Source organism: Mandrillus leucophaeus, unplaced genomic scaffold, assembly GCF_000951045.1.
Source record: "Mandrillus leucophaeus isolate KB7577 unplaced genomic scaffold, Mleu.le_1.0 Scaffold127, whole genome shotgun sequence".
NCBI lineage: Eukaryota > Metazoa > Chordata > Mammalia > Primates > Cercopithecidae > Mandrillus > Mandrillus leucophaeus.
Genome location: NW_012101098.1, coordinates 3,332,927 through 3,342,251, shown reverse-complemented (window position 1 = coordinate 3,342,251; position 9,325 = coordinate 3,332,927). Strand labels below are relative to the sequence as shown.

The following is a 9,325-nucleotide window of genomic DNA, read 5'->3' as shown; positions in this document are numbered from 1 at the left end:
TTAATTCAAGATGGATTAAAGACTTAAATGTTAGACCTAAAACCATAAAAACCCTAGAAGAAAACCTAGGCAATACCATTCAGGACATAGACATGTGCAAGGACTTCATGACTAAAACACCAAAAGCAATGGTAACAAAAGCCAAAATAGACAAATGGGATCTAATTAAACGAAAGAGCTCCTGCACAGCAAAAGAAACTACCATCAGAGTGAACAGGCAACCTACAGAATGGGAGGAAATCTTTGCAATCTAACCATCTGACAAAGGGCTAATATCCAGAATCTACAAAGAACTTAAACAAATTTACAAGAAAAAAACAAACAGCCCCATCGAAAAGTGGGCAAAGGATATGCACACACACTTCTCAAAAGAAGACATTTATGCAGCCAATAGACATATGAAAAATGCTCATCATCACTGGTCATCAGAGAAATGTAAATCAAAACCACAGTGAGATAGCATCTCACGCCAGTTAGAATGGCAATCACTAAAAAGTCAGGAAACAACATGTCCTAGAGGATGTGGAGAAATAGGAACGCTTTTACACTGTTGGTGGGACTGTAAACTAGTTCAACCATTGTGGAAGACAGTGTGGCGATTCCTCAAGGATCTAGAGCTAGCAATACTATTTGACCCAGCGATCCCATTACTGGGCATATACCCATACCCAAAGCATTATAAATCATGCTACTATAAAGACACATGCACACATATGTTTATTGCAGCACTATTCACAATAGCAAAGACTTGGAACCAACCCAAAAGTCCATCAATGATAGACTGGATTAAGAAAATGTGGCACATATACACCATGGAATACTATGCAGCCATAAAAAAGGATGAGTTCACGTCCTTTGCAGGGACATGGATGAAGTTGGAAACCATCATTCTGAGCAAACTATCACAAGGATAGAAAACAAAACGCCACATGTTCTCACTCATAGGTGGGGATTGAACAATGAGAACACTTGGACACAGGCTGGGGAAAATCACACACTGGGCCTGTCATTGGGTGGGGGGTGGGGAAGGGATAGCACTGGGAGATATACCTAATGTAAATGACGGGCTGATGGATACAGCAGGCCAGCATGGCACATGTATACCTATGTAACGAGCCTGCATGCTGTGCACATGTACCCTAGAACTTAAAATATAATAAAAATAAATTAATAAAATAAAATAAAATCAGGAAGAAAAAAAATAGCCAGACATGGTGGCAGGCACCTGTAATTCCAGCTCCTCAGGAGGCTGAGACAGGAGAATCGTTTAAGACCAGGAGGCAGAGATTTTAGTGAGCTGAGATTGTGCTGCTGCACTCCAGCCTGGGCAAGAGAGTGAGACTATCTCAAAAAAAAAAAAAAAAAAAAGCACAGCCCTTTATATGTAAATTTTCATTCTAGGGAATAAGTTCACATCTTCTTAACATGTGTACTTTTGGTGTTTTCAGACCATTCCAGTTCAAAATTCCTCTCCAGGTACATTTACCTGAAGAAATCGGCATCTCTGGTCTGATGCAAGATCTGGTTTCCAGGCTGGACGCAGTGGCTCACGCCTGTAATCCCAGCACTTTGGGAGGCCAAGATGGGAGGATTGCTTGAGCCCAGGAGTTTGAGACCAGCCTGGGCAACATAGTGAGACTATGTAAAAATATAAAAATTATCCATGGACTAGTGGGTGCCTGTAGTCCCAGCTATTCAGGAGGCTGAGGCAGGAGGATCACTTGAGCCTGGGAAGTTGAGGCGGCAGTGAGCTGTGATCACCATCATTTTACTCCAGCCTGGGTAACAGAGAGAGACCCAGTCTCAAAACAAACAAACAAACAAACACAAAAAACAAAAAAACCCACCTGGTTTCTAGAGTTTATGGAATCATACAATAGCATGTTTAATGGAGTGTTCCATCTCGCAAAATGGTGTTTTGTTGGGAGAGGGTTATGTATGCCCTCTGATATTTTCAAATCTTTATTTAAAATGCTGGGAGAGTTACTATCTGGCTTTGCATCTGTGTTGTTTAGTATAATAGCCATCCATTTGGGGCAGGGTGTGGATGAACAGTACACCTACCATCTTCCAAATTATTTCCCACACTTCACCTTGTTGAATATTATTAAGATATAAAGAGAGGGAAGACCTTCCATTTCCCTCCCACTCACCCACCCACCACTTTTAATTGGGAGCACAGATGTCCCTGAGGCACTGCTATAGACCATGAGGTCACTGCAATGCAAGGGACATCAAACAGGATTGCTCTGGCTCAAAACAACCAGTCTTAATTCTGGTGCGATGAATGGCTTTGGTGGTCGTCACATATAAGAACATTCAGCGTTAGCAAGAAAGGCTGTAGGTGTTTCGCTGAATGTGATGTTTTGTTGTTGGTGTGCTGTTGTTTTTCTTTTCCTGGATGTGTAGTAGGAGTTGCAAATGTGGGGTGCAGATTGCCTCATTTGCACATAATTAAGATGAACCATCTGGGTGAGCCTAGCATGGACCAGCCCTCCCGTGGCAGAGGGCGGTGAGATGGAGCGGCTAACGCTTTGGCAATGATTCCAGGCAGCTGCCAGAAGAGGCGAAGCCTTTGCAGAGCAGCCTGTTTGTTCTGTTCCCAGACATTAGAGCGACAATACGGCTGATAGGTGAGTTGGGGGAGGTTCGTTTGGACACATTTTCTCAGGCTTTTTTTTTTTTTAACCTCTCGTTGAAAAGGGCAGAGTCGAAAGATCCTTTGACCTATTGTATTCTGAAATTCAATGGATCAGCTTAGGCATTGAGAAATTGATTCCAAGCCAATTTTAGTGTGGGTAAGTTTCTCTCCTTTCTGTTACTCTCATACCCTTTCTTCTTTCTTCCCTCCCTCCCTCTCCTCCTTTTTCTTTCTTAACCAAGATCGTGTGTGTGAGTGTGCGTGTGTGTGTGTGTGTGTGTGTGTGTGTGTATGTAGTGTGTGTAGTATGTGACCAGAGTATCCATGCTTTGGAGCAAAATGAATTTAAGGAGGAATGAGTTTGTATTTTGTCCTTAGTGTTATTTTAAGGTACAAATATGGGTAGTAACTTGCAGACTACAGATGGGCTTTTCTTTCACTGTAATGCATTTGGCTGTCATATCCCTTAGTCCTAAACACCCACCCCCCCGCCCCCGCCACTGCCAATTAAATACAACCATTAGTCATTCAGTGGTTTCTGCATTTGCATTAATGCAGTGAAAAAAGAGGCAGCTCATTTTGATTAATTGCCCCTTTCCTTATTCAGGACACAGAGGCTTTCTGAGTCTAAACTTGTAGGCTTGGCAGGACACTGAGACAATTCTCTTGTGCCAGCATGTTTCAGGGTAGGTTTCTCCACCGAGACAATTCAGCCAAGAGCCCCAGGACTTGGGGCAGCAGGAGTTCTTTTAAAAATGGGCCAAAAGATGAGCAGAGCACTTGAGGTCAGGAGTTCGAGACCAGCCTGGCCAACACGGTGAAACCCCATCTCTACTAAAAATACAAAAATTAGCTGGGCGTGGTGGTGCATGCCTGTAATCCCAGTTACTCAGGAGGCTGAGGCAGGAGAATGGCTTGAACCAGGGAGGCAGAGGTTGCAGTGAGCCGAGATCGCACCACTGCACTCCAGTCTAGGTGACAGGACGAGACGAGACTCCATCTAAAAAAAAAAGGTCAAAATAATGAACTCATTGAGAGTTCAGGATTCGTGTAGTAGTGACCTCGGAAAATCAATTTTAAAATGTTGGAATTATGGATATGGCTCCCAAGTCTCTAGTGAGAATTTCATGCTGGGAACTAATTTAACTGACACATGAATGATACTTGTTTTTTTTTTTTTTTTTTAGTCTTTTTAATCCTGTCTGTGTCTTCTGCCAAAGACAGCAAGAAGGTTCTCCGAGCTGCACAATGAGGCCCAGGTAGGTAAAGCTGCATAATACATTGTGAGCACATTGAATCTAATGTATAATTCTGTGTATTTGTGAATTCAGCCTTACGGATAGAGGCATTTAATATCATCTGTCTTTTTCTTCTTTTTTCTTTTTCTCTTCTTGTAACCTACTATGAGTCAACATGCTGTCTTTATATGACTGGCCATAAGATGTCTAAGTTCATTCTCTCAACTTAGTAAGTGTGTGACTTTTAAAAAAAGGTAGGAGAGAGTTAGGCAATTGATATAAATACAAACTGTAAATTTCCAACAGATACATATGAGTTTATGTTTATTTTTATTTATTTTAGAGACGGGGTTTCACAGGGTTTTGCTGTCACCCAGGGTAGACTACAGTGGTGCAGTCATAGCTCACTGAAACCTTCAACTCCTGGGCTCAAGTGATCCTCCAGACTCAGTCTCCAGAGTAGCTGGGACCTCAGGTGCTTATCGCCATGCCCAGCTAATATTTTATTTTTATTTTTTGTAGAGACAGGTTATCATTATGTTGCCCAAGTTGGTCTTGAACTCCTGGGCTCAAGGAATCCTCCCGCCTCAGCCTCCCAAAGTGCTGGGATTACAGGTGTGAGTCACCATTGTGCCCAACCGTATATATGATTTTAAAGCATTGTAAAAACAGGGGGTGATAAAACAATTCAACTAACTTTGCACAGATGAAAAGCATTTCTGTAACTTCGGGAATTTGGCCCACAGTCCTGAGCATGCAGCTTTTGCCTGCAAGACATTCTCAATCTTCAAGGAGATGTTCGCATAAAGCAAAAAAAAATTGTAAACTTCTGTGGCTATCATTGTTTCAGAGTATTTACAAAGGACTCTGAGAGCCAATAGGGATGAACTCCTGTTTGTATTTTTCCTCTCAGAGGGGATATTTGAAGTGGGTTTTGAAACATTATATAGAGATGAGATAGGGATTGAATCAATAATCCACATGTCCAATATTCATTACCTGATAACTGAGTAGGGATATGCTGAGAAGAGCGTCATGTGTTTCCTTAAGAAAATATGAAAGCCAGATTAAACAAAGAAAGAACGAAAGAAAGAAAGAAAGAAAGAAAGAAAGAAAGAAGGAAAATCACTCAGAAGAGACAGCAGCGTCCACTGAGAGGGAGACAGATTTCACAGAATTAGCGCAGGCAACTCACTAAACAAATAAACAAAATAGCAGCAGCAAAAACCCCCAGCTAGGGAAACATCTGAATCCAGAGTTGCTACAATATGCCAAAAATGTCCAGTTTTCAACAAGAAAAAAGTGACATCTGACAAGAAATGCGAAATTTTGACTGCTAGGAATGAAAAAAAAAATCCACTGAAACTGTTTCTAAAAGTTTCCAAATGTTTAACTTAGGAGAAAAAGACTAACAGACAATGATCATAAATATGCTCTAAATACTAAAAGAACCATGTTTATAAGAATTAAAGGAAATTATGATTAAAAAAAAAAAAAAAAGAAAATATGACCTCAGCTGGGACCGAGCAAAACCATGAAGTGGACTCAAGTGGTCCTCAGATTCCACATTTCTTTCTTTTCTTCATTTCAGTTCTTCTCCCAACTTCCACTTTTCCTTTACTTGGTAATTCCTTATTTTATTTACTTATATATTTTTTTGCTTGTTTTCTTTTCTCCAACAAAAGCTGCTATCCCCACACTTTTTTTTCTTTTGAGGGTCTCGTTCTGTAGCCCAGGCTAGAGTACAGTGGCACGATCTCACTTCACTGCAGCCTTGAACTCCTGAGCTCAAGCAATCCTCCCACCTCAGCCTCCAGAATAGCTGGGACTATAGGCATGCACCACCACACCCAGCTCATTTTTATATATTTTGTAGGGATGGGGTCTCACTATGTTGCCCAAGCTGGTGACTAACTGATTCTCTTGCCTCAGCCTCCCAAAAAGCTGGGATTACAGGTGTGAGCCACTGCAGCCTGACTTTTTAAAAATTTGGAGTAATGATAAATTGCATGTATTTATGAATATTTTATTTTTATTTTTTGTTTAAATTCATTTTCTTTTTTTTTCTTTTTAAATTTCTTTTTCTTTTTTTATTGTCCCTTGAGTCAAAAAAACTGACATATAAACATTGTGTAGATTTACGATGTACAACTTGATGTTTTGAAATACGCCTGTATTTTGGAATGGCTCAATTATGCTAATACAAGGTACCTCATCCACTTACCTATTTGTGATGAGAACACTTTGAGTAGATTTTATCAGTAATTTTCAACTCTAAAATACATTCTTATTAACTGTAGTCAACACAAGTATAATAGATTCTTTGAACTTACTTCTCCTGTCAAATTGAAATTTTTTATCCTTTGACCAACATCTCCCCAAGCCCTCCACTGGTCCCCCAGCTCCTAGCGGGCATCATTCTACCCTTTCCTTCTATGAGATCAACTTTTTGAGATTCCACAGACAAGTGAGATCATGTGGTATTGGTGTTTCTGTGCCAAGCTTATTTTCCTTACCATAATGACCTCCAGGTTCATCTACGTTGTCATATATGACAGAATTTCATTCTTTTTTTAAGGCTGAATAGTATTCCATGGTGTATATGCACCGCATTTTCTTTATCCATTCATCCAGTGATGGACACTGAGGTGTTTGGCCATTGTGAATAGTACTGTAAGGAACACATACACCCACATGCCCTTAAATTGGAATTAAAAACTCTAATTTTAGAATTAAGTTAAGGTTAAATCCCTTAACCTTAGAGACTCATTTAAGTCCCTTAAATGAGGTTAAGACCCTGGAAGAGGGAGTTAACCTCAGGAGTCTCATCGTCTCCATCTTCTGCAATGATTTGCCTCTGAGTACATGTTTTCAGACTTCCCTCCTGGAAGGGCATCTACTTTAGCCTTTAAAAAAATTTCAATAGTTTTTGGGGAGCAGGTGATGTTGGATTACATGGATAAGTTATTTAGTGGTGATTTGTGAGATTTTGATGCACCCATCCCCCGAGCAGTGTACACTGTACCCAATGTGTGGTCTTTTATCCCTCACTCCTCTCCCACCCTTTCCCTGAGTCCCCAAAGTCCATTGCATCATTCTTATGTCTTTGTATCCTCATAGCTTAGTTGCCACTTACGAGTGAGAACATACAACATTTAGTTTTCCATTCCTGAGTTACTTTACTTAGAATAATTGTCTCCAACTCCATCCAGGTTGCTGCAAATGATATTATTTTATTCCTTTTTATGGCTGAGTAGTATTCCATGGTGTGTGTGTATGTGTATGTATATGAAAATGTGATATGGATAGATATCTATAGATCTATATAGATAAAGAAAATGTGGTATATGTAGATATCTATAGATCAAGAGTGTCTCTCTCTCCAAGCACCAAGCACTGCTGCTGAATGGCAGCAGAAGTGCCCAAAGGAATGCTCTCTTGGCTTCTCACTTTGCATAAAATCTATAGATATGTATCTCTATACATCACATTTTCTTTATCCACTCATTGATTGATGGGTATTTGGGTTGGTTCCACATTTTTGCAACTGCAAATTGTGCTGCTATAAACATGCATGTGCAAGTGTCTTTGTTTTTGTTGTTGTTGTTGTTTTTTGTGGGGCTTTTTTTGTTTTTGTTTTTTCTTTTTTCTGAGATGGAGCCTCGGTCTGTCACCCAGGCTGGAGTGCAGTGGTGCAACCTTGGCTCACTGAAACCTCCCCCGGCTAATTTTAGTACTTTCAGTAGAGACAGAGTTTCACCATGTTGACCAGGCTGGTCTCAAACTCCTGACCTCAGGTGATCCACCCGCCTCTGCCTCCCAAAGTGCTGAGATTACAGGTGTGAGCCACCACACCCGGCTTCGAGTGTCTTTTATATATAATGCCTTCTTTTCCTCTGGGTAGATACCCAGGAGTGGGATTGCTGGATCAAATGGTAGATCTACTTTTAGTTCTTTAAGGAATCTCCATACTGTTTTCCACAGCGGTTGTACATCCCCATTAGCAGTGTAAAAGGGTTCCCTTTTCACTGCATCCACGTTAACATCTGTTGTTTTAGCCTTAGTTTATGCAAAGTGAGAAGCCAAGAGAGCATTCCTTTGGGCACTTCTGCTACCATTCAGCAGCAGTGCTTGGTGCTTGGAGAGAGACACTCTTGAGCTTAGGTAGACATCTGGGAGATCCACGTGATCTCCAAAGACCCCTGTTGTGTTGTGTTGGGAGGTGGATCCTGAATCCACCCAGAGAAGCCTGATACCAATAAAATCCCCGCTTGCTTTCCAGGAGCCCCTTGGTCTTCATGTCTTTGGTGTGCACACTCTTGAACACGTGCCAGGCACACAGGGTGCATGACGACAAGCCTAATAGGCTTGTCGTCATGCACCCTGTGTGCCTGGCACGTGTTCAAGAGTGTGCACACTCATGAACACGCTTGCTTTCCAGGAGCCCCTTGGTCTTCATGTCTTTGGTGTGCACACTCTTGAACACGTGCCAGGCACACAGGGTGCATGACGACAAGCCTAATATTGTCCTGATCATGGTTGATGACCTGGGTATTGGAGATCTGGGCTGCTATGGCAATGACACCATCAGGTAAGGCGGTTTCATGGCGAGTCATACATTCATCAGTCATTCAGGTTCCGCAGGCTGATAAATTATACGACTGCATCTATATGCAAAACCAAATGGATTTGTTGGGTTTTTTTTAGTTACTTTAAACTTTTTGATAGTTTTAAATTATTTAGATTATTTAATAGTTTTACAATTACATTTTTAATACTTTTAATTTGAATCTCATTCAGTTTTTAGACTTAAGAAATAATAATTGTCCATCTTCACGGGGTACACAGTGAGATTGGGATACATACAATGTATAGTGATCAGATCAGGGTAATCAGCTCATCCAGCGTCTCTAGCATTAACCGGGATAGTCATAGTAAAAGCATGGCTGTCCAGACCCGAGTCCTGGCTCTGCATTTACTAGCTCTGAAGTCTTGGAGAAGTCGCTGAACCTCTCTGTCTCTTAGTTTTCTTATTTGTCTAATGCAGAGAAGACTTTATACCCCTGAGTTTATATGTGTGAAGAACTTAGAATAGTACCTAACACACAACTACCCTCTATCATGCAGTCTATTATGAAGCATGATGATTGTATATACATGTACATTGTAGACATAAACACATAAATATAATTATAAATATATGTGATATATTTCATATATGAATATATTCTATAACAAAATATATATCATACATTTATTATATTATATATCAATCTTTTATGAATATATGAATGTATATTCAATATATAAACATTTATGAATATATTTATAATATATGAGTATATAATATATTACAAATATATGAATATGTTATTCATATATACATGAATATATACATATTTGTATGTTTATGAATATATATTCATTTTCATACAAATGTATTTAA

The 9,325-nt window shown here is 40.1% G+C and overlaps 1 protein-coding gene across 2 annotated transcripts in view; it reads left to right on the top strand.

Moving 5' to 3' along the window:
* Positions 1-2,561: 2,561 nt before the first annotated feature.
* ARSF (arylsulfatase F) overlaps positions 2,562-9,325 on the top strand; it is a 48,800-nt gene continuing 42,036 nt past the window's right edge. The window contains exons 1-3 of one of the 2 annotated variants that reach the window (XM_011972108.1): positions 2,562-2,633; positions 3,862-3,900; positions 8,321-8,470. In XM_011972108.1, the coding sequence (XP_011827498.1) occupies positions 3,890-3,900; positions 8,321-8,470 (161 nt within the window). In that variant the 5' untranslated portion in view covers positions 2,562-2,633; positions 3,862-3,889. Of the gene's footprint in view, positions 2,634-3,828; positions 3,901-8,320; positions 8,471-9,325 lie in introns of both variants that reach the window. The other variant, XM_011972109.1, reaches the window with a different exon arrangement.